General features: G+C 37.3%; 1 protein-coding gene across 7 annotated transcripts in view; it reads left to right on the top strand.

Moving 5' to 3' along the window:
• Nucleotides 1-14,786, top strand: part of LINGO2 (leucine rich repeat and Ig domain containing 2) — a 1,160,577-nt gene extending 1,145,791 nt beyond the window's left edge. For all 7 annotated transcript variants that reach the window (XM_045468931.1, XM_045468928.1, XM_045468930.1 and 4 more), the window contains one exon: nt 7,832-14,786. In XM_045468931.1, the coding sequence (XP_045324887.1) occupies nt 7,867-9,687 (1,821 nt within the window). In that variant the 5' untranslated portion in view covers nt 7,832-7,866 and the 3' untranslated portion in view covers nt 9,688-14,786. The remainder of the gene's footprint in view (nt 1-7,831) is intronic.
• The last annotated feature ends 11,947 nt before the right edge of the window (nt 14,787-26,733 follow it).

Genomic DNA, 26,733 nt, shown 5'->3' with positions numbered 1-26,733 from the left:
AGAAGATGTGTGGAATCCTTCCTAGTCTTCCACTGTAGTTAAGGGCACATCATGACTTCTGACTTCTTCCTGAGAAATCTAGAGAATACATATTAGGCTAGACAGCCTCTTTTGTGGCAGAGTGGACGAAGTTGCCTCTGTATTGGGATTATTCTGCACTGACAGAGTTTTTCTGGGCAACTGAGTTTTCCCCATGCAAAATGAGAGCAATAAGCATGAGAGCACCAATACATGTCTCAGGTCCTTTCAAGAATGCCACTGGGACGTTAATGGGGCCTCAGCAAAAATTAGCTGGTGATTATTCCTAGGGACAGTGGCAGGAGTACTCCACAAGCCAGAATAGAGATTCACTCTTCCAGATCAAGGGAAATATAGCTGAGATAGCCTGTGATCATGTGAGTCCCAAAGAGCCCCAGAATTTGCCCCATAAGAGGAACCAGTTTTCAAATATCCCAGTCTCAGAGGACACTAAGTTATTTATAAAAGCTGCAGGTAAATAAGAAGTTTCCTGATCTCTCTTGAATCGATTACAAAGGGACAGTAGAAAAAAAATCTTAATATGCTGTCTGACTACATCTGTGAGTCCTGCTTGTTCAATTTACTAGTTGTATGACCATTTTATATTAATTTCATTGCATTAAATCATATTAACAGCTATTTTTTATACAGATAGATATTTGCAATTATCATTTGGTTTCAAGCCTATATAGATAATGTGAGTTATCTAACCAACTACAGATCAAAATGCTATCTTCAGCTATTTACACAATTGGCAATCTGCATGTAATTAAGGGAGGTATCTGCAGTAGTGGGTAACTGTACACCTACCTACATGAGCCACTGAGTGATTTAATCATCACATTTGTGACTTGTGTTTAAAAAATATTATTTTATAATATAAAAAACCATGGATGCTCTCCAAAACTGGCTTTCATATTGGCTGTTTTCACTTTCTCCTTGAATGCTTTTCAGGTTGAGCCTCGATGTTGAAAGTTTCTATTTCCACCCTACAAAAATTGAGTCAAGAGAAAAAGGTAAAAATACAATGCTTCGGAGGGTAATTGGAGATCATGTAGAAGGATAAATTTTATTCTGTAGAAAGTTCAAATCCAGTGTACACTGGGGGTCCTTCAAAGAACATAGGAAACCCTCGTGAATTTCAAGACTTACACTAAAATTGATTTCTTAGTTTTCAAATGTCTTAAACAACTTCCACAGCTCTTCAGGATATGATTTTAGCACAGACCGGAATTTCTGAATTTACAGTTCTAGACACCTTGACACTATCCCCTCAGGTGTATTTTGGACACCTTTTTCATTAAATCCTTTCTTTTTCTTCCCCACCTCCCTCAGCACCCACCTCTCTCCATTGCAAAATAGCTTTATTGGGGGAAAAAATCCTACCATTAGCTAGTGTGAACATTTAAAGAGATTTCTCTGCTCTCCATTTATTGTTTTTGTTCCCTTGTTCATCTGCCAGAGAACTAAATTAATCATAGGATTCCCAGCATAAACAATTTATCATTACCTTATCATCTATTAATGCAGCTGTTTCTTTTCTAAACTTACTTTTTAAACAACATTCAGCAACTCTCACTTCTTTCCTTTACTGCTTGTTTTCTTAGATGTAGGCTGCTTAAAGCTTTCCATTTTTCCTTCTCACTGTATCATCCATTTGAGGACCTTTTTCTCTAATATTCTCGCAGTCTGTACTCAGAGGAAATGCATGATTTGGCATTTTTTTTTTATTTGGCATGATATCTCAACAAACCAAACCATCATCCCATAAAAAAATGATAATGACCACTGTTATCTATGTGCTAGGCACCTTACATGGACCATCTTTGATCCTTACACTTATTCTCCTTTATTACCACAAATTCACAGAGAAGTTGGGAATCAGAGACATCATCTTCCTACTTATGTTCAACAGCTAACAAAGGTCAAACTCAGAGTGTGATCTAGGTATTTCTGGATCCACATTTTTGCTATTTCTGTTCCTTCTTTAAGCCTACTTCCTGATGTTTTAGTTTGTGTTTCTTACATTAATAGCACAAGCTCTAAAATAAATACCCAGCACACAAAAAGTCTAAGTATGAAAATATCCAACTTTACCTACTAGGTTTAGAAAGGTATAATCAGTGTACCTGAGAGTCCCTTTGATCAGAATTAATAGAAAGGCCCTAGTCAGCTCCCTACAGATTTTAGTTCCTGCTTTATTCTTAATGAAATGAAGTTCATCTTGTCAAACCTTGGTCACAGTCAGACATGACAAGAAAGCTTTGATTGTAAGGCTTCTGCTGACAGTGAAAGCTAAGTGGAGTCAGCAGTTGGCCCTTCTGGACTACAAGTGAACAATATTTGTGATGAGAATAATAAAACACAGCCTTCCTACACAGTTTCCAAACTACATCAAAGAATGATGAGGAGATATGGCCCCAAAGTATGTACTTCTGCCTCACTGAAAGACTATGGTAGAAGAGGAAAGGTACTCCGCATCTGATGGGAGCTTGTCTGCTGCCTGCTTGCTAAGTACTTATCCACCCTTCTACTGGAACCAAAATAACCAATTTTTAAGGAAAAAATTCCAGATACTATCCATCTTATTCAAGCTCCTTTCTGATTAAATTGCAGCTATGACTGAAATTAGATACTGTCATCCCGTATGTTAGACACACTCAGCCAGATTAAGGGACCCAAACAATAAAATAAACTTTCCCTACAGCATTACTGGAACAAATCTGAAATAGAATGCCAGTTATCTCCTTATCTAACTGGTGATATGCAGATTGAACAAACTCTGGCAAAGAAGATTAAACTCTCTAGTAGAATTTATAAAAAGAAAAAAAGAAAAGAAAACCTCACTTTTTACCTTCAATTCAAAATAAACTGAGAAATACAGAGTGTGTAATCAAACTTTTATCTAGAACATAAAGAGTCCTGCAGTTGTAATAGAAAATACACTTTCCCTTTTCTACCAAAGAAATACTTTAAAAGCATTTGAAAAACATTTTCAAGGAGTAAAACAGTAAACTGCCCAGAGAACCCACACATCTTGGCCCACTGATAGACACATTTGAGGAAACCAGGAATTCCTCATCCAGTAACTCTCCTTAAGCTTACCATCTCAATGGATGACACTAAGTCCTATCCAGTTGACAAAAGGCTAGAAATCATCTTGGCATCTTCTCCTATATCTCTCATAGCCCATCCATAACTAAATCATTTCTAAACACATATTGAGTCTGTCCATTTACCCAAACCTATTCCTATGGCCCTAATCAAAACCACTTTTATTCTGGCTTGAATGAATTTAACAGCTTCCAGAGTTTCAACTTTTTCCCTCCTGCCTATCTATTTTTCATGCTGCAGTCAGATTAATCGTCCCCAAATATAAATCTGATCATATCACTCTTTTGCATAAAACACTTTAATGGCTTTCTGTTGCCCTCAGGATAAAGTGCACACAGCTTATCACAGTTTACAAGCCCATTCTAAATCATTCCTCTAATTACCTCTTCAGCCTCTTTTCTATTTCTCTCCTGTATTTGCTCCATCTATTGTGGACTACTTTAATTCTCCAATCACAGTGTTTCCACTGTGTCCATGCCATTGTACTGTTTTCTGTGCCTAGAAATTACTGTATCTCTCTCCATGAAGGATGATGTTGGAAGGGAGGGGATGGAAATGGAAATACACTGTTGCAAGGTTACCATGTATTTTGCCTAAAGCACTTTGATAACAACTCTAAATAGATTGTGATAAATTAAAGATGTGTACTGTAATCCCTAGAGCATTAAATAAAATGTACATAAATATAGAGAAAGTCAAAAGAATTGAAATGTTATACTAAAAATAGATTAAGATGAGAAAGGAACAAAAAATTCAAATAGTGACTAATAGACAACAAATAGCAAAATGGCACCCCAGAATGCAATCAGAATGTAAGTGGAGAAAGCAATCTAACAGAAGGCAGAGATTGCAGAGATCATGATATTGATTCAAAAGTGAGAACTAGCCACATGCTGGCTATAAAAGAAACTACAAAGACACAAATATGTTTAGAGTTGAAGGATGGAAAAAGATATACCATAAAAATATTAAGCTCAAGAAAGCTAGAGTGGCTATATTAATCATTCAAAATGAGTTGAAGACAATGAGTATTATTAGAGACAAAGATGGACTCTTTCTAATCATAAAAGATCTGTAAAACAATCTCAGTAAATTTCAAAAGATTGGAAGGTGCAGAGTAGTTCTCTGACCACAACAGAGATAAACATAAATAAACATAATAACATACCACAAACCACAACATAAATAAAATAAAGATTCTAGAAAAGATCTACCTAAATACTTGGAATAAGCTAACTCAATCCTAAATCATCCATGGGTCAAAAAAGAACAAAGTAAATTAGAAAAATATTTTCAATGAATAATTATACACACACACACACACACACTAAAATTTCTGAAATGCAGTTAAAGCAATGCATGGATTTATAGTTTTAAAAGCTTGTATTAGAAATGAGAAAGGTTCAAAATCAATGATCTAGGGTTCCACCCTACGAAGAAAATAAAAAGAGCAAAGTGAACCCAGATGAACCTGTACCAAACATCCATCTATGTACATTAGTTAAATTATTTCCTTATGATAGATCTTCAGGAAAAAAAATCGTTCATCAGATCCACCCTCTACTTGAAGCATGGATATGTTTATTGGCATAGATTGTGGTGATGAATTCACGGATGTGTACTTATCTCCCAACTCATCAACTTGTATGTCTTAAATATACCCAGTTTTTTGTATGTCAATCTCACCTCAATAAAGTGTTTTTTAAAGATTACAAGTTAGGGGGCACCTGGGTCGCCCAGTCAGTTAAGCATCCGACTTTAGATTTCAGCTAAGATCATGATCTCATGGTTCCTGAGATGGAGCCCCTCATGGGGCTACATGCTGATAACTCAAAGCCTGCTTGGGATTCTCTCTCCCCCTGTCTTCTGCCCCTCCCCCACTTGCAGGTGAGCATGTGAGCACAAACTGTCATGCTCTCTAAATAAATAAATGAAAAAAAAACTTTAAAAAAATCACAAGTTAGGAAAAAAAATGGTTCAAAGGGATGAACATATGGAACTGAGATATATTTAATGTATCAAGTAACCTTCATCATTGTTCTCCCTGAACTTCTTGAAGGTTGTCTCAGCTTATATTTCTTCTATCAGTTCCTTCTACTCTTGTTAATTCTGGATAAAAGTAATTACTAAACTTTGTTAATATGAAAGGTAAAAATGATATGCCCCTGTTGCTTAATTTACATTTCTTCTCTTATACCCGTGAGGTTGGTCACCTTTTCATATATTGATTAGCTGTTTTAAGTTTGTATTACATTCATTGCCTCATTTTCCATTGACATTTACCTCTTTTCCTTGATGATTAATAAGAGCTGTTTATTTAATACTATCTTTAATCCCTTATCTATTATGACTCTATTCTCCAATTTGACAATTGCCTTTGGGTGTTGAATAGATATGCTGTTTATTCGTTTGTTATGCTATTGTTTTTTAAATACATACAATCAAATAGATCGTTTTCTTTCACAGTTTCTAGCTTTATTCCTAGAAAATGCCTTTCAGCTCTATTATAAAATTATTGAATTTCCTCCTAACACATTATTTGTTCATGCATTTTAGTTCTCAATTCATCTAGAATTTATTTTATTGGAACAAGTAAAGTCGTGTAACTTTTCCCACTAAATAGCCAAACATTTATATTTTTCTCACTAAATTAACATGCCACCTTTTACCTATACTAACTTTTCAGATATACTTATATATAATTCCTTATTTTCTGTTTCATTGACTCCATTTTTGTGTATCATGCTGTTTTATTATTGTAGTTTTACAACTTATATTTAAATATCTTATAGAGTAAGTCTATTGCCATTACTATTGTTTAATATTTCTAATTATTCACTTTATCTTCTTTGAAATGAACTTAAGAATATTCAAATCCAAAAATATTATCTCTGTGACATATGTATATATTGAGAACCAATGTCTTTATAATATTGAATCTATCAAAATACATAGTATATGTCTCTTTTTAGTAAGTTTTGTTTTCTCAAGACTGAATATTTGTCGCATTCTATGTATGTCTCATTAAAATTTATTCTGAGGTACTTAACTTTCTCAGGGGTGCCATGACTACTCATTTGCGACTATGTTTTCTAAATGTTTTCATTTTGTAACATGTTAATTTACTTATTCTCCTATTCTAATTATTTTTGGGTGATTTGCTTTGATTTTCAAGGTAGACATTAATTTACCAACAATTATAGTTTTACCATTATCTTTTCCAATAATAATAATTCCTGTGTTCCTATATAATTGATGTCGCTAGCACTTTCTCAATCTTTGCCTTATTTCTACATTTGGGAGGCATTCCTCTAGTGATCCACCATTAAGTTTGATCCTAGTTATTTTTTCACAGATACATTTATGTGAATGTAGACATAGCTTTACATGTATAACATATATGTAAACACTGTGATTGGAGAATGTACTTTTAATTGCTCTTGTACAATCTAGGAGTGAATATTAAAATTGATCAATAACTTTTTATCTACAAATATTGAGACTTATAACAAAAAAGGTGTTTGTGGATGAAGTGTATGCCTCAGGATCTCATGTCGAGAAGCAAAGCTCAACAACACATCTCTTGCTCTTCACATGAACAGCGAGTTCAGTGTCTGTTAACTATCTCCAGTTAAAGCATACTCATTTCCAACATCATTTGATGCCTACTTAATTGCAGTTTAACATGTTCACTGGGTTGGAATTTAATATGAAAGTTCATGTATTTTTTTTTTCTTAGAAGTATGACTCTTTACACTCTTCACTATGTAACCCCCAATTTTTTTTTGTTCTTTATTTGAGAGAGAGTGAGAGAATACATACTGGGGAGGGGCAGAAAGAGAGAAACCCAAGCATGCTCCATGCTGTCAGTTCAGAGCCCAAGGTCAGGCTCAAACTCACAATCGTGAGGTAAAGACCTGAATGGAAATCAAGAGTCAGATGCTTAAATAACTGAGCCACCCAGGTGTCCGTGTAACCCAAAATCTTAAAGAAAGCATTTTCATCATCATAGTAGCCATTATGGTGCCTTGTTTCTGTCTCTCCCCTATAATTAAAATACCAAGAATATGAAGATATGTTTAAGATCTTTCTGCTTACCTCAAAAAAGAAAACCCCTTCATCAATTAAGACTGACTGAATTCTGAAGGATGTATACCTTCTAACTGAAAGGTTTTAATAGAAAGTTTATATATGAAGCAAATAAAGCCCCAACCTCTTATACTGGATGTACCTTTGTTTGTACTTTGAACCTCAGAGCCTGACATTGAATGAAGCTTCTATTAGCTTCATTCTGAACAGAGGATGATATCCCAACATTAGAGACACAAACAAGGATTCAAACTGAATAGGTTTCCTCTTAACCATTGACCTCTGTTGTCGTTATCTGAGTTCAAAATAGAGCCTTTTGTGAAATGTATGCTGTTGGGCCTCACAGTCTCTGCCAGTGTCTCTCTTTCATTGTCAAATACTGACATTGTCATAAGTATAGGATGCTATTAATATTATCACCCTCATTTTACAGCCAAGAAAACCAAACTACAGGGAGCAAAACAACTTACCTCATGTAGCAATAAGGACAGCTCTCAGCTTTCAACCCACATGGGTGTGATTCCATATCCAGGGTCCATTCCATTGTACTTGCTGTTTCATCTACCTATCCATGTCCAAACTCAACTTTTCGTGCTCCTTTCTCCTGCAGGCCCGTGACCGAGGTGTAGACTAAGAAGTGGAGTCATGCTTCACACCGCCATATCATGTTGGCAGCCATTCCTGGGTCTGGCTGTGGTGTTACTCTTCATGGGATCCACCATCGGCTGCCCTGCTCGCTGTGAGTGCTCCGCCCAGAACAAATCTGTTAGCTGCCACAGAAGGCGGCTGATCGCCATCCCAGAGGGCATTCCCATCGAGACCAAAATCTTGGACCTCAGCAAGAACAGGCTGAAAAGTGTCAACCCTGAGGAATTCATATCATATCCTCTGCTGGAGGAGATAGACTTGAGTGACAATATCATCGCCAATGTGGAGCCAGGAGCATTTAACAATCTCTTTAACCTTCGTTCCCTCCGCCTAAAAGGCAATCGCCTAAAGCTGGTCCCTTTGGGAGTATTCACGGGGCTATCCAACCTCACCAAGCTGGACATTAGTGAGAATAAGATTGTCATTTTACTGGACTACATGTTCCAAGACCTTCATAACCTGAAGTTTCTAGAAGTGGGGGACAATGATTTGGTTTACATATCACACAGGGCCTTCAGTGGGCTGCTGAGCTTGGAGCAGCTCACCCTGGAGAAATGCAACCTAACAGCAGTACCAACAGAAGCCCTCTCCCACCTCCGCAGCCTCATCAGCCTGCATCTGAAGCATCTCAATATCAACAATATGCCTGTGTATGCCTTTAAAAGATTGTTCCACCTGAAACATCTAGAGATTGACTATTGGCCTTTACTGGATATGATGCCTGCCAATAGCCTCTATGGTCTTAACCTCACATCCCTCTCCATCACCAATACCAACCTGTCCACTGTTCCCTTCCTTGCCTTTAAACACCTGGTATATCTGACCCACCTTAACCTCTCCTACAATCCCATCAGCACTATCGAAGCAGGCATGTTCTCTGACCTGATCCGCCTTCAGGAGCTCCATATCGTGGGGGCCCAGCTCCGCACCATTGAGCCTCACTCCTTCCAAGGGCTCCGCTTCCTTCGTGTGCTCAACGTGTCTCAGAACCTACTGGAAACTTTGGAAGAGAATGTCTTCTCCTCCCCTAGGGCTTTGGAGGTCCTGAGCATCAATAACAACCCGCTGGCCTGTGACTGCCGTCTCCTCTGGATCCTGCAGCGGCATCCCACTCTGCAATTTGGCGGCCAGCAGCCCATGTGTGCTGGTCCAGACACCATCCGTGAGAGATCCTTCAAGGATTTCCACAGCACTGCCCTTTCTTTTTACTTTACCTGCAAAAAACCCAAAATCCGTGAAAAGAAGTTGCAGCATCTGCTAGTGGATGAAGGGCAGACGGTCCAGCTAGAATGCAATGCTGATGGAGACCCTCAGCCTGTGATTTCCTGGGTGACCCCTCGAAGGCGTTTTATCACCACCAAGTCCAATGGAAGAGCCACCGTGTTGGGCGACGGCACCTTGGAAATCCGCTTTGCCCAGGATCAAGACAGTGGGATGTATGTTTGCATCGCTAGCAACGCCGCTGGGAACGACACCTTCACAGCCTCTTTAACGGTGAAAGGATTCACTTCAGATCGCTTCCTTTATGCCAACAGGACCCCTATGTACATGACTGACTCCAATGACACCATTTCCAATGGCACCAATGTCAATACCTTTTCCCTGGACCTTAAAACAATACTGGTATCTACAGCCATGGGCTGTTTCACATTCCTGGGAGTGGTTTTATTTTGTTTTCTCCTTCTTTTTGTGTGGAGCCGAGGGAAAGGCAAGCACAAAAACAGCATTGACCTTGAGTATGTACCCCGAAAAAACAATGGTGCTGTTGTGGAAGGGGAGGTGGCTGGACCCAGGAGGTTCAACATGAAAATGATTTGAGGGTCTACCGTTCACACTATTGTTTCTGTGTCATTGTGGGTAACCAGTGAGACATCTGGCACAGTGAATTACTAGGTTAAAAGGCAGCCAAGTACAGCTGCCCCTGTGTCAAAGCAGGGTCCATGGAAGCAGGAGGACTTCTTATGGAGACTCTCCACCTACAGGCAGGCAGACATGTGTCAGAGCCCTTCACAGTGGGATACTAATTGTTTGCATTGCAAATATTGGCATTCTGGGGATCTCAGTAATGAACCTGAACCTTTGGCTCATGCTCATGGACAATTACTCAACATTTTCTACCACTGCAAAAACAAAAGAAAAAAAAATAAAAAGGAACAACCTACAATGTAGGATTTACATATTAAAAAGACACATTTGTCTAAAACATACTCTACAGAAAAATTTGTATCTCTGATTATCATTTGTTAAAGCCTTGCATCATACCATATTGTTGATTCAGCACCACAAAGAAGTCAATATATTCTTTACTCTTTTTTTTGAAACATATATGCTGTATATGTTTTAAAGCAATATGAATGAGAGGTTGTGCTTTTAGTTACTCACCATTATAGATCCAAGTGTGATTTCACCTTCCTTTACATAGAGATGACCCTGAGACTAGATCCCTGGAGTTATGGGAGGAGATATGTGGAATGAGGAGTTTGTCTGATGTAGGATGCCAAGAAATAGGACCCAAGGAAAACTGCTCAACTCTGTTAACTTCTGTTACTATAAATAAAGGCATGTGCCTAGTTTTGATACAGAATGGAATATTTTTTATACTTGTGATATCACACTGGACCAGTTTACTGTAACAAAGCCCTTGGTTTCTCCAGAAGGTTGTGTGCCACTAGTTGTACCTGTAAAATGCAAGGTAGGTGTTAATAATGAAGATGATCCATTTAAACACAACTTGATTTTACTTTCATCAGTTGAGACTAATGGGTTAATAGGAAATCGAAGCGCATATAGTCGTTGTATATACTCATACGGTGATAATTTACCTTGTAGCTGAGATCAAGAATTCGATGTTCAAAAGCTCTCTGGATGAAAAGGAGTTTTTCTCAGATGCCAACACAAACCAGGGTGATCCAGGCATACCATGATGTTAATGCAACTGAGGATCTGTTACAATGATAGCTGTCTGAAGGCTGGATTGCTGCCAGGAAATATCTAGCTTACCATTCTGATGTTTTCTATTCAACTATTTACTGTACATACAGTATTATCTTGAATGGGTAACTTCAGGGTTTTTTCCCTGCTTCCTTTATTTTGAAAATTATCTTGTGTACACAAGAAGTATTGATCTTGTTTATAGAGAGGTGAGGAAAAAAAGGTGAATTAAACAGCACTTAGTTTTTTCTCAGTGAGGAAAAACTAAGATCACTAGCCCTACAAATATGTTAAATGGTGCAGATACTTTTACCCCTCTAACCCAAGAATCTCTGTCCAATTCAGTTTGTATTAATGATTGTTACTTAAAACATAGTTTAAAAAAAAAATGGCATCCTGCCACTACCACCAATGATCTGGTTCAAATGAGCCATAATTCCATTTGGCTAAATGTTCAGTGAATGGTTTTCAAGGCATATATTCATATGACCTGAGAAAGCACTGAATATAGAATGTATTCATGAAATACGATCTATTTAATCAGCAAAAGATAGGAAATGTCTATACTTTCTACATTTTGAGAGGGACCTGAAAATGAGCCCCCTTTTGGACAGTGAATAGGAGCTGAGGTTTGGTTCTTGACATATCTGATTGGGGGTATGACTTTCAAAAAGCTGGCTTTTTTTTTAGCATTTGAAATTTTGAGGAGCTTCAATAAAATTAAATTGACCCCAATAAAAAAGTGACAGGTCTAGAAATTGTTTTGCCAGTTGGATAGTAGCACAGTAAAACCCCTTTCTCCCTTAATAAAGGGTAGAAATGAGATAGAAAGATTGAAGAATTGCCTGTTTAAGTCATTTTTCATTTGACTTTCCTCGTGATTATCATCGATCTTTTAGAAATTCATTTTCCACTCATGGCAATTACTTTATATTATATATCCAATAATACAGATCAAGATTTTTCTGCAATTTCTATTTCTTGTGTGCAGGTGGAATGCAATCTTTCAAACTGAAAAGAGAACAAACTGGAGGGCTAGTCTTTCAAAACTTAATAGAAAATACTTCATCTTATTGTCCAACAAAAAGAGAAAACACTGAGCAATTAACAAAAGGGCTTTTCGATTCTGCTATTTTCTGTTAAAAGTTAACCAAACACAGCTTAGTCAAATGAAATTGGATTAAAGTTAACCCATCCATGAAAAGATTAAAAGATTTTGTGATTATTCCATTGGAAGAAGAAAGACTGCACTTTTTCAGGGGCTTCCATACCCTGATCTGTGGAATAATATGTATTTAAGATATTAACAAGCACTGTTCCAAAAGAAATTTGATAGACTACTAAGTGGGGAAAATGCTGCATTCTTTAACCACCTCTTGAAGTTCAAAATCTACATGAGCCTAATAAATCCTCTGAAAGTCCTGTAAAAAAAGAATTCTGTTTAATATTGTCTCCTTAGGGTTTCTCTAATTTACTTGAGCATGAAGTACTTCCTTTTATGATGTAATGGTTAACATCTTGAAAAACTAGAGTTCCAGCAAACTCAGTTTGGTCAACAGTGGACTAAAGTAGTCCTCTTCTGAAGTATTCCTAAACCCACTGTTTCCAATAAGAGTAAAATTTACTACTTGAATTGGGCTCCAATAGATTACAAAAAAAATACCACCTACATTAAGTGATATGATCATAAAAATGTATTAGCCAGATATTTCTAGGAGAATCTGCTGCTTTCTGCCAGAAATATCACCTAATGGATTTACAGTTAACTTGAGGCTACTTAATTGTCTACAGTCTTCACTAGTGGAGCAGATCTTGGATTCTTTTTTAGATCTGTAAAGCTCTGACCAGGGGTTCCATTAACTTGCTCTGGGGCTTGGTATGGAGTTACACACAAGGAATTTTCCCTTATAGCTTTAAATTACATCTTTGTTAAAGCAAAGTAGGCCATGGTAGAGAGTAACAGCTCAGAGAGCACATGGGCCAAATTCTCTTCTTAGTAGTCATCTCTGACTCCTCTTCTTCCCAGAGGATTTGTCTTAAAGTATCTCAAAAAGAAATACAGTTCTTTGGCTCTGCATTTAGTTCTGAATTGAACTGCTGGGTTGATTCAGCATTTCAGTTTTGTGTGTGTGTGAGTGTGTGTATCACATACATAATATATATGAAGCATTTTCAGAGAAATATTTGTTTTCTCTAGGCATTAAATCTCTAGAAGAACAAATTCTCTGGCTAGAGTTCTGATAGTCTGAGAGAATTGATCTATGTCCCCAGGTGTCTGAAATGCATATCATTAGAGTAAGGTAACCCAACCAAACAATCTGGCTTAGTGTGTTCCTGGTAAGGGATTTCTATTTGTCCAAATTTTCCTAGTACTCACTTTTTTAAACCTCATTTCATTTTCATTGCATTTGTAATTATGAACTCTTCCAATAGTCTCAAAATTTCAAAATGTAAACCATAATTGCCAGACTTATACGTCCTAGTTCCTGAGGACATTTGTCAGATTTCTAGTTTTGCTCAAGCTTTCTCAGAAATTTTGCTTATCACCAACAACTCCCCCATAGTACAAAAGCATTCAGGATGTGCTCTACAGTGTTGAAGGCAGATTCTTTTGTCATTGTTCTGTCAACTATTTTGTTCTCCTCAGTTCTCAGAGAAACCCAGAAGTTGTATAATCTTCTATGAGTATCTTTTTTAGGTTTTTATTTTTTAAGTTATCTCTGCACCCAGAATAGGGTTCAAACCTACAACCCCAAGATCAAGAGTCATGCGCTCTACTGACTGAGCCAACCAGACACCCCTTCGATGACTATTTTTTAAAGGGATTATATAAATCTCACCTGCATTGAAGCCTGACTTTTGTCACTTTCCATGACTCAAGTAGGAACAAACATTTATATTTTAGACAGTATGAAAGAGAGGATGTGATCTTGGAGAAGAAAAATTAAGTACATCTCCATGTAAATGAACTCACCCTTCCAGGTTTTCCCTTCATCTCTGCGTCAAGACATTTGTTTTAACTCCATGGGCTATGCTCAGAAACTGTTCAACAACATGTAATATGTCTTCAGGCTTTTTAGAAAAGAAAAAATAAATCATTTTCAGTGTAGAAAGCTAAGACCTGACAAAAGTACATTACCAAATTTAATGAAAGGTTAGAGGGAGATACTTGAATCCATTTTAATTCTATTTCCTTTATTGCTAAAATTCATAGTTACTATCTTCCAAGAAAGAATCCTAAATTCTTTAAACTTAGGTTATCTTTCATCCCTGTTTCCTATGTCCTGGTCACCTTTATATAGCTCACATGATCTATTCCAAAGGGATTTTATGACATGTGAATCTAGTAACCAAACCTTTGGGGCGAAAGCTATTCATTCTACTGGGTACTTAGGTAAAGATACATCATTCTTTATTACTAGCATTAGGGCCTAGCAACATTCCCCATGGGACAAGTACATCATGTATGTGCCTGGTTATTTCCACAGACCTTCCACCACTGCCTTTGGGAGCTCCATTCTTTCTGTAAAGTCCTTGATATTTTCTGATTGAGGAGTTTAAGAGCAACTCTGCCTCTTTTTGTGGGAAGCCTTGATAATGAAATTTTATCTGAATTGTTGATTTCAGAATGACATGTGTTGGTTAGGCACAGTAGGTGCTTCCTGGTACTTTGGCAAACACTTGACAAATCTCTAGGTCATTGTTCCCTTAGCTCCTTATCCCCAAGAGAGCCGTCTTATTCTCACTGTAGTGAAAATATGGCTATAGGGAGAGGACAACTTCACAAATGAAGTCTACATGCTCAAAATGATAGCTGATTTACTATGATATTTAGCTAAGTCACATAACAAAAACTCGGTCTAGGGGCCATAAGTCTCAATTTGCAAGGTTTAGCCAAGTAAACCATGGTTTAAATCAACAATGACAAGTTTCCAATTCTGAAATTGGTTGGTCTGTTTTGGGAGCTGTAAATGTGGCTGTATTTCGCAAAAAAAAAAAAAAAAAAAAAAAAAAAAAAAAGAAAGAAAGAAAGAAAGAAAGAAAGAAAGAAAGAAAGAAAAAGAAAGAAAGAAAGAAAAAATTGCTTGTCTTGTGTGAGCTTTGCCTAAGAAAAATAAGAAAAAATGTTCGCAGCCAAAAAAAAGAAAGAAAAAATATATGTAATATATATACGTAAGTATATATATTATATATATATATGTGTGTGTGTGTGTGTATATATATATATGTATATATATATGTGTGTATATATATATACACATATATATATATAAATGTGTATATATATATATATATATATATATATATATATATATATATATATGAGTAAGAGGTTTATAAAAGGTTTATTTTTCTAAAACAGGCCTGGAGCTGATGTTCTTCCTTCAAAATATGGGAATCTGGTCAAAAGACACTGGCCTGTGCCTCAGACAGCCCTTCTCAGTTTGTCAAGGTCTTTAACACTACTTTTCCCTCCCCTGCCCCCATCTCCCTGGAAAGAAGATCCTGAATGAGAAGGAGGAAGAGAGCAGGGACTAGGAAGTCCCCTGAGAGCCCACAGAGAGGAAAGCTTTGGTGCCTCCCCCCATTCCTGCCTCCTTTCCTGAGACCACAACTGAAATTACCCCTCATTCTCCAGCTCTGCCCTCCTCTGCATCGTCATCTATCTCCCTGCTGCTGTCACACTTCATCAATGAATGCTCTCTCCAGGGAAATGTCTTCTTTCATTGGTACTCAGAAATTTTAGGGTAATTGTTAAACTGGAAATTGCCTTAAAAAAAAGAAAAGAGAAGAGAAGCTCCAACCTATCTCACATAACACTTTAAAAGTTAAGACTTACCATTCACATAATCACAAGCTGACAGCAATCTGCAGGTTGAGTGATTCTGATTTTTTTTCTCTCTTCTAGAAGCAGGTGGGTTGATATAATGCCAGCCCTAAATAGAAGCTTTATTTATAGCCTTAGCAGAATGAGAAAAGAGCTGGCATAATCAAGAGTGTACTGCATATTTTAAGGAAGGCTTTACCTTTAATATGCAAAGTAGCCATTAGAAGACAACAAAAATGCAAATTTACATACTATTAAATTGGTTAACTGTATTAATTCCAGTAGAGTTCAAAAGATAACTTTCTATACTGAAAGTGGGTCAAATATTTTACATCTACTCTATATGGCCAAAGAGAAAAAAGCCCAGAAATTTGGTTGCCATGTTAACATTCTTCATTTTGGTGCACACCTCCTATTCTAAATTACTTTAATATCTTTAATCTCCACTACAATATAATCAGTACAATCTATTATACCACATAATTAACAAATATGAGATTTGTTATATTTAGGAGATTCAGACTTGAAAAAAACAAAAAACCATGTGTGTTTAGCAACACACTGATTCATATACATACCTATGTGATAGCAAGAGACAGGAATTGAGTCACAAACTTTGTTAAGAGGCTATTTGGAAGAAAACATACTCTTCCTCCCTAGTTCTAAAATCAGATATATTAGACACATGGGTAGCTTGAAATGCAAGTCAATTGTCTTATGTTTTTTCCATATAGTTTGTAATGCCCCAAATCATAATTTAAGAGCTATTGTTTATATATGCGTATATAAATATGTAGGAGAGGGTGGTTTGATTTTATAAGTGTTTAAAATGTATCTGTTTTGAAGACTGATATGCAGTAGGAGGGGAAAAGACAAAAAGAGAAAAGATTATGTGTCTGTGTTTTACTTTGATTTTTTTTCCTAAAAAACTGATTCTGGGAACATCCCATGATTGGAAGCTACAACCCTCTTTTTTTTTTTTTTTTTTTTAATGCCTCATGGTTTTTGTTCTCAAATAATCAGTGCTAATGACTAAAGTATCTCAATTTAGGTCTGTGGTGTCTTATTGACTATGATTGATTTATTGTTGCAGGCATGTTTTTCAACATGTAAAAACAAGTTCACTTATTTTTACTTATTCACTTATTAATACGTAAAATAAGAAAACATGTTTTCTTCACAGATGCAAAGGGCTTAAGCATCTGACATCTCAGTTAAATCCAATGGGGTATTATTAAGAAATGAGAGTAAGAAAAGCCAACTGGAGTCATACATCAGAAAATACTTCCTTATTGATAGAGGTAAGGTCTGTGAGCCTTACCAGGAACCTGAGGTTGCTTAAGTATTTTTAGCACTGTTACTAGATCTAATAATCTAATAATCTTCAGTCAGGGAAAACGCAGATCCAGTGGAATCTGATTCTAATGCCACAGTAGGTGAAGACTTCTCAGAGCAGAAATCAGAGACCAAGCTGTTAAGTTCTTTCTACACAAAATTACCAAGGGGCCAAGGTTTGATCTGTTGGATATCCAAATCTAGGTAATATTAACACACTATATTCTAGTTTAGTGAAGATAAATCCTATATCACTTGAAAAATTACCCCAAAGCCATTTGACTTGTTTACATGAGCAAGTAATGGGCATGACTTTTGGCATGAAGGTTTCAGCCAGGCATACATATAACATCTAGTTATTCTGAGTTACTTTTCACTCAGCCAACTATCAATGATTCAAGACATAAGATGGCACCATGAATTTAAGAAGAAAAATATCTTGTCTTCAGGCAAATTGGTAACAAAGGAAGGAGGTTGCCCAGTGTTAAAGAGTGAAAGAGTTAAGAACATAAAAACCAACATGCAATCTTTCTACTGAACTTTGGTGCTTAAGGGAATGGGCTTCTCTCTCCTTACCTTTGGTACTTAAGGGAATGGGCTTCAGGGGAGTTGTGTTCAGGTAGCTGTCATCTATATCATCTCCCCTCTGCCTGTAGTTTGTCAGGTGCCTTCCAGGGAAGAAATAAGTGGAGGAGGTGGCACCATGCTGCCAGGAATGGTACCTGGAAGCCATATTGATATATGACAAGAAAGCCTGGGATTCACCTCTACACAGCAACAAATACTAGAATTCTGAGACTGCTGGCCTCTTTAATTGCAAAATGAAGAGCTTGCCACCAGAGAGGGATTTCCTTCTCCCTGAAGATTTTCTAATAATGCCAGAGCTGCGTGGGTAAGAGTCACATCTCTGACGTGACTTTCATTTTATACTACTAAACTCACATGACTAAAACAGATTATCCATGAGTGGAATTTTGAATTGTTGAGTATACACCTAAACCAACAAATATATCACAAGTTAGGTTGGCCAGTAAACACACTGATCAGGGAGAAAATGGTTCCAGTACTTCAGGACTTGGTCTTTAACAATGGGAAGAAGGTAACATAACTAAGTCAAATTTTTAAATGGAAGCTAAAACATACTTCTAACTCAGCCTGTCTCTTGGTTCTACTTATAGAGACCCTCTGGCCATGTGCTGCTTTGTAAACTTAGAAGTTAATCAGGTTTTTGTTTTGTTTTCCCCTAATTTTCCTCAGTTATGAGCATACTGCTCCAGCTAGCTGGCTGTTAATTTTTCTGTGTTATTTAATATAGTGAAAATAAATATTTTAAGTCCCTACCTATTCCCTTTAAGGCAGGTAAGTTTATTATAGAACCCGATATTCTTAATTACCTCATTGTCAGAACTAAAACCTAGGACATGAAGATTAATGTGGAATAAAGAGGAGGAAATTGAGAAACCTTAATGGAATTCCCAAGGGGAAATTCACCTAGAAATTCTGCCACTGGCTGGTGCAAAACCTGAAAACACGGGCTGCTAAGGCTTCTCACTATGGTGCTTTTCGTGAACCCTTATAAACAACAAAATGCAAAAATTATAACCTTCTATCAAAAAATTTTAGAAGGAAACACCTTGGTAGAGCTATGTAGGCAGTATTTCATTCCATAATACTCTAGTCTGGGTAAGTCAGAATGCTAGGAAATGTCAATAAATCTCTCTAAATAGTATATGTATTTTAATGCCAAATACACACACATATAACCAAGAACCACCTGGACGAATAATAAAAGGCAGATAGAAAACATGCATCTTACCTGAGGATTCTCACTGTTCTATTTGACCTCTCATAAGGAACACTAAGAACTCAATCACTAAGGAGTCAGGGTCTGAAAGATGAAAATCAGAGCAGTGTCCACAAAAAAAAAAAAAAAAAAAAGAAAAAAAAAAAACCTACCAGACCAGTTACCTCTTGATTGGAAGATCTAAATCTTACATGTGGTTGCAAAAGTGACATCTATACTGAAAGAGTTTGTTCATGGTCACGTTGGGAAATAAATTTATTTACAGACCTCCCTCCCCCACTTCTAAGGCCAAGGTAACATTTTATGAGCCCTTTCTACCTGCAGCATCACTGGTCATATTCTTCCTAAGCACAAGAGTTCAAGCATGGTAGTACTATAGCACAGAGGCAATTCACTACATTTAATCTATTCCATTCGCCATGGGCTATTAGCTGGATGTACAGAAGACTAATAGATTGCATTTATTATATACATTCAGGGCTCTCATGACAATTAAACACTTCCTTAAACACATACACACAGATCCATACCATGGCATCCAGAGTTTCTTAAGCCTCAATGTATATCAAATATTCTACTGGAAATTAATTCACCGAACACAGAGCAAATGCGCAATGCTAGGTGACTACCCAGTTAGCTCCACCCTCTGGATTTATATCAACTCTTCTAAGCAACACCTGCAGAGTTGGTTGCCTCTGCTTCAGTGGTCTCAAGAGCCTTCCGTGGCACTAAACAAGAAATTTGCTGGTATTAATGCAGGGCTGGTTTCAATACATGGAAGCTCTTTTCAGTCCTGAGTTTTCTGGAGTGAAAAAAAAAAAAATGAGTTCACAGAAACAGAAAGTCACTGACAAGTGTACACTGGCTGGTCAGTCAAGAGAAGAAAAGTTTATTGTTTTACTTCAGTGTATTTTAAAAATAGCATTTGACAAGAACCGGATAACACAAGCTTTTCAACTGAATGGCAATGAGAAATTAGGAATATACAAGACAACTTCATTTCAAAGGAAAATGGATCATGTTTATGTATGTACCACTACTGCCTCTAGTATTGGTGTCTGTAGTTCAGGTTCCTAACCAGTAAGTGCACAAATTCGTTGTTAATAATTAATTTAAATGTTTGTGTATTTTCATCTTTTTAAATGCTGTCAGTATTAGCTCAAATATATGCCCACAGGAAATTCAGGAATCTATTAACTCTTTCCTTTTTATCCTTTAGAGATTGCAAATCAGATTTCTCCAGCTTTTGTTTTAAAATACATAGAAAGTTTAATTTTCCATTTATCCAAGCACAATCTCTTTCCATCCATCCATCCATCCATCCATCCATCCATCCATTTAATCATGCAACATCTACTAAGTGTTTGTTATCATCGTAACTTAAGAGCACATCAATAAATAAAGTCATTATCAAATTGTGGTCCAGACTTTATTGTTGCATTTCTCCACATTAACTTCTTTGATGATCACAACCTATTTCTCATTCTACCATCCAAATCATGTGGTTTAGAGATGGGCCTTAGTGTCCAAATGGCCAGGTACTAATCTGACTTTAAGGACCCACCTGCTTTAATAATCCACTCTCAGGGAGACAGAATGGTTAAGTACTAAAAAGACAAGGATCTGGGGTAAGAGTCCCCAGGGCTCTGTCACTGGATTCATTGTTCCTTTATGAGCAAGCTACTTAACATCTCTGCATCCCCATCTCTCAAAATGACCATAACACTACCTACCTCACAAGGGTGCTGTGAGGCTTACCATGAAAGCATGAGGGAATGGTATGTAGAATCAGGGGCCTATTACAAAGGTGCTACAGGATTTAGAGTTGGTTGGATAAAGTTATTGAGTATGAACCCCTCTCCCCCTGGGAGTCCCAGGTCTGCTAGTTTATATCTATTCCCTTTACAACTAGAATCTAACATGGCATTGACCATCAATTGGCTTGGTTTATCTTAGTATGATCTCTACAAGATTTATCACAAACTCCACTCTGAGAGATGCTGGCTTGGGAAAATTATTAAATTAATTTTAGCAAAGGATAATAAAATGATTCACTTCCAGGTGCTGGGGATTGGGAAAAGTTGTTTATTTCAATATGATACAAGAGTTTGAATGGATATCTTCAAGGGGATGCATTTTATTGGAGAAATTTATTGCTTAGGGCTTTCTGTTGTTTTCAGCCTGACTCCCCAGCTTTTTGTACCATTGTTCTAACATACATCCCCTTTTCCTTTTCATTGGAAAGGGAAACTATAATTCTCCTTGGTTCATGATGATTCTTTTAATGAAGTCTGTTTTGCTCAAAGGACAAATTCTTTTCAACAACTATTGTAATTATTTTCTTAGAGGGCCGTTTTTGATTGCCATATTGTTTAGCTAAGCCCTATTGTCCTGGTGTCCTTCATAACTGTCAGTTGCTTTAAAATACAGGGGTGGGAGGGGGGAGCTGATAAGCACATTGTTGTAATTGATTTGTATGTTTGAATTGTCTTATCAGAATACAAGGTTATGAATTTCATCTGTTGAGACACAGAAATAAAATAATTTCCTAAAAAAATGCACTTGGTTTTTGAATGTTCTAAAAAGGCATTTATTCTAAATCTTTTTAATGTTTCATTAATGGTATTGCATCATTAATCATATTATAATGAAGTTTAGCCTTCTCCTATATTCATTGGTATTGCTCAGTTCTTTTTTATATATACTTGGGAAAGAATAAAATAAAATTGTTCAAGATTTAGAATTGAAAGAAATCAAGAAGAGCCATTCTCAAGGATCTGCAATTCAAGGCTGACTACGGAATTACCTAAGATAAACAGGTATGAAGAAAATCCTTCCAAGCTATATGGAAACAGGACCTCCCACTCCCCACCGCCACCCCAGTGGAAAATGTTACTCCAAGTGATGGAAAATGATCAGGAGATACTTTTTTTTTTTTTTTATCAGTCAGGAAACTTTTAAAAGTGAGATGAAAGTACCAGCTTGATTAAAAAAAAAAATCTGTGGGCCAAGATTCTGCCATAATAATTTAAAGTTACTTTAGTCACCCACCCACCCTCCACTGCAAAAAAACCACATTGGTATCTGCACTTGGGCTGCCGTCACAAAATACCAGAGACTGGGTTGTTTAAACAACAGAAACTTATTTCTCACAGTTCTGGAAGCTGGAAATTCCAAGATCAAGGAGTCGGAAGGCTCAGGGTCTGGCGAGAGCTCTTTCATTGGGTTGCTGACAGCTACTTTCTCTCTGCCCTCATGTAACCTGCCTTTCCTTGGTGCATGCACATGGGACATGAGAGAGATCTCGTTCTCTCCCACTTTTCATAAAGCCCACCAACCCTATCAGATTAGGACCCCACCCTTCTTATGACCTCATTTAACTTTAATTTCCTCCTAGAAGTCCTGTCTCCAAATACAAACACACTGGAAGGGTTAGGGCTTTACATATGAATTTGGGAGGGGGAAGGAGGAACACAATTCAGACCATAGCCATTGGTTCATGAACATTAATCAAAGTGCCACATCACCCTTATTGATCATGAGCATGAGAGATGGTGTACAATGTTAGGAAGGCAAGTTAGGAAAGTTGATATAAACAAATGAAGAGCATTGAAAAAAGGTTTCAACAACTAGCAAAGATTCCTTTCCTTGTTTCACTTGTTGTACTACTTCTCAACAATTACATATGACTTTTTCATTCTACATCACCAAAGTTTTTAAATAGCTTCTGTGTCTCCCAATTTCTCATAACACCCGCAGAGCATTTCTCAGAAATATTCATCTCTTAAATTCCTTTCTTATTCAATACTGTGAGTTAACTTCTTTCTGGAATCCCCATCCCTTGTCTGATACTCCTCTCAAACACTTCAAGTTCTATTTTGACTGTGACCCCCTCCCCATTCACCAAGAAAAATCCATTTCAAGGAAAAAGATATGACAATATTCTCATGATCCCAAATTTACTCACACTCTGGGTCGGCTATACCATTTTTAGGATGAGATTGGCTTACTCATGTGAGCCAACTGATGGGCTATTTACTTGTTATCCATAGTTATGTTAGTATGAAAAAGGTGCTCTGGTCTAAGCAAGAACAACAGCATTTACCATGACCATTTGCTTGACCTAAAGAATTCTGGTGAATAAAATGTAGAAACCCAAACTGTGTGTTTGAAGCAGAGAAGTATCTAAATTGAATTCTGATCACATGCCCACAAGTTCCCCTGTGGATATTCCTACTGGTTTTGTGGATAATACAGAACCAGGGTGCCAGGCCCAGGTGATAAGCCAACACTTTCTGAGAAAATCCTCTGTAGTGATCATGATGAGAAATGGATCTTTAAAAGTTCATTTTCTTCAAGAAAGTTACTCCCAGGCCAGTCGATATAGTCTTCTGAGAAATTTACAGAGCCCAAAACTAGATGTTAATGAAGGCTACCAATGGATACCAATAGATACCAACAGCATCTACCATGTACCTGGGACTTTTAATAAGCACATTAATCCTCTCCGAAGCCCCAGAAGTGGGTACTATCTTTTTCATTTTATAGGATTTTCACCTGATACCAATTCCAAAATCCATCTTCTTTCCACTCTGCCATGCTGCCCCCAACTTTGCAAGTCCCCTAAGTAGAACAGTACTTTAGTCAGTTCAAAAAGAGGCCTCTATCATTGCCATACACATGACATTCAGCTTCTCAAGCTCCCTTTGCTTTTAGTTGAGACTTGGGGTGGGGGGGGTTGTTTGTTTGTTGTTTTTGTTTTGTTTTGTGTTTGTGCTGCCCCTGCCTTACCTCCCAGCAGCCCTGGATCCCTTATTCATTCTCCCGATGTTCTTTGCAGTAACATCCAGCTGGGTGAACTCTCTTACAGCTAATATGGATCTAACAGGAGATGCTGTAAAAATACAATTGTAATTTGGTATCAATTAAAAGGATAGCACAGTGTACTCTTTCTGCCTGCTCGTAATAGCATGAGCGTCTTAATGGGCAAAGGAGCATTTTTGTTCCTCTGAAATTACCATCCCATGTATGCGATTACAGCCACCTCAGGGGCAAATGTTGTTGCGCTTCATCACCTTGACACGTCTTCTGCCCTCATGTTAATACAGACTCTTTTTATTAGCCAGTTTGGGAATTTGCTTATGTAACCCAAATACAACATAGTTGTCTAGATTTTTTTTCTGACACATTTTTATTGATGAGAATGACATTTTCCTGGAACCAAGGTAAAACCAAAAATAAAAGGAGGCTGCGCCACCCACAGGTAGAGGAAACCCCATCTTCTTTTTATAAGAAACCATTTCTGTCTGTTCTACAGAACTTTTATGGAAGGAAGATAAATCTTGGGATAAATGAAACACAGAAGCATGCTTGCCTCATTTGGGAAACCTGGGTATGGTGCAAGGCTGGAAACTTCAGCTAATTGGGGAAGGAGAGAGGTTAATGGGACAGATGGACACTTTGTGGCAACTCTGACCCAAATATCACAACCAACTCTCCCTGGAGGATGAAACCAATCTTCCACCTACCAGGAAGGATAATTTTTTTTTAATGTTTATTTATTTTTGACAGAGAGAGAGAGAGACAGAGCATCAGTGGGGGGTCAGAGAGAAAGGGAGACACAGAATCCGAAGCAGGCTCTAGGCTCCAAGATGTCAGCACAGAGCCCGACGCGGGGCTTGAACTCACAGACCACGAGATCATGACCTGAGCCAAAGTTGGATGCTCAACCAACTGGCCACCCAGGAGCCCCTACCAGGAAGGATCATTAACAGGGGTTCCTGGCTACTGTTGAATAAAGCTTTCTAAGCATGCCACTGGAAATTCATCTCATTCAGAGACAGATAAGCAGAATGACACAGAGTGATTCCAACAAAGAAACCTTAATATATTATTTAGGTTTCCAATTAAACACCTACATGTTAACAGAAACAAGGCCAATTGTCCATATGTGCTCCTGCAATCTTTACAATGCAGCATGGATTATTTATGAGTCTTCTCATCTCTGTCACTTTCCCATAACATACTTTCATTTGTCAGAGTCATAACATGCATGGTATATGCTTGCAAATTCCTTACATTTTTACATGTTCAAAGAAAAGACTCTATAGTCTTGGATGTGTTCAGTGAGATTAGAAACAGTTGAGCTGATATATCTGGTCTCTAAATCATTCACTCAAGCATTTATTGAGTCCCTACTCTGGGCCAGTTAATATGGTAGGTTCTGGGAATCCTGCATTAAACCAGACACCTGGAAAGGGAGATACCCAGGCAGTGCCTGTTCTGTAGCTACCATTCTGTCTGGAAGTCTTTCAGCAAGGTTTTATTCCTGCCTTTGTCCACCTTGTAAGGTGGGAAACAATGTGTATCAGCCCTGTCATGGGGAGCTGGGCTTAGCATTTACTCCAGTGATACAATGAGAAGTTTTTGGACAGAACTGTTGCAGGCCAAAGGTTCAAGTTTACTTTCAAGGAGCTACTCTCCTGGGCAAAAAACCTCCTTAGAGTGGATTATCCAAAATGAAAAGCCTTGAGATGGAGCTAATATGGACACTTCCCATTTTAGAACTATCTTCAAGGAAAAAAAGAAGGTGATATGTGCAAATCTATCCTCTTTCCCAGGGAAATTCTTACAAAGGTGGTGAAGGACTATGAGAAGTCAACACCCCCAGGGTAAAGGGATAGCCTGATACCAAGTTGGGCATACAGTAGATGCTTAGTAAATGAACGTCACATAAATGGATACATAGCCTAAAAGGACACATCATGGGGAAGCATATTCATAGACCAGGAGTAGGAGCTCACCTGCCTGAAGCTCTTTAACAAATCATTCACTTTCTGTGGGGGTTATTGGTGTGTATTTTTAATTAGACAGTAAATGTCCACTATAGAATGTCCATTAAATAATAGAATGTCCATTAAAAAAACAATAGAAAATAGATAACTTAAAATTTCCAGTAAGCCAGAGATAACACACTGTTATCATTTAGGTGGTTAAGCCAACTTAAGCATAAAACAATTTTTCTATATAGTACATATGGATTTTTAATGGATATTATTTCAAAAAAATTTTCACTTAGCATTTTTTTCTTTTTCTTTTTTCTTTTCTTTCACTTAACATTTTATTGTGAATCTCTTTCCATCATAAATGGCTGAACAGAATTTCCTTGTCTAATTGTATTATAATTCACCTTACCAATGCCCTGTTGTAGGGTAGTTAGGTTGCTTCCAATTAAAAAAATTTTTTTTAATTAATTAATTTTTAGAGAGAGATTGAGTGCATGTGTGATGGGGGGAGAGGGGCGGAGACAGGGAGAGAAAATCCCAAGCAGTCTCTACACTGTCAGCACAGAGCTCAATGTGAGACTCAGTCTCACAAACTGAGAGATCATGACCTGAGCAGAAACCAACAGTTGGACGCTTAACTGACTGAGCTACCCAGGCGTCCCTGGGTTGCTTCCAACTTTTTTTTTTCCATATTTTAAACGACTATGTATTAAGGGTCTTTGGAGCTAAATCTATACCAATGTTCATAGTCATTTCTTTATGCTAAATTATCTGGAGTAGAATTGCGACTCAAAAATTAATTTAACTTTTTGAAGCTTTTGATAGGTAGTGATACCAGAGAGGTGCTGGTTTACAGTTTGAATAATAACGGAAAAGGGGACTCTTTTCCCTGAACCCTCATGAAATACTGTAGGTTTTGCTGAAAGCATCTATAATAAAGATTGTCACCGTGTCCTTTTCTATGAAATAAATTTAGATTCCACCTGACCCTACATCATTGTCCTACAACACTACTAGACTCTTTGTTTACAATATTTTTCATTGTCCTGTGTAATTTCCTCTCAAGTTCTTGCATTAGGAGGCATGTGCCTAATGAGTTCTTTTGAGTTCAATAACTGGTTAAATCCAAATAGCAGTATTCATTTGACTTCAGGAAGGAAGATTCACTCATTCATTCATTC

This window comes from Leopardus geoffroyi, chromosome D4 (genome assembly GCF_018350155.1).
Source record: "Leopardus geoffroyi isolate Oge1 chromosome D4, O.geoffroyi_Oge1_pat1.0, whole genome shotgun sequence".
Lineage (NCBI taxonomy): Eukaryota > Metazoa > Chordata > Mammalia > Carnivora > Felidae > Leopardus > Leopardus geoffroyi.
The sequence above is the reverse complement of the archived record's forward strand: the minus strand, read 5'-3'. Positions and strand labels throughout refer to the sequence as shown.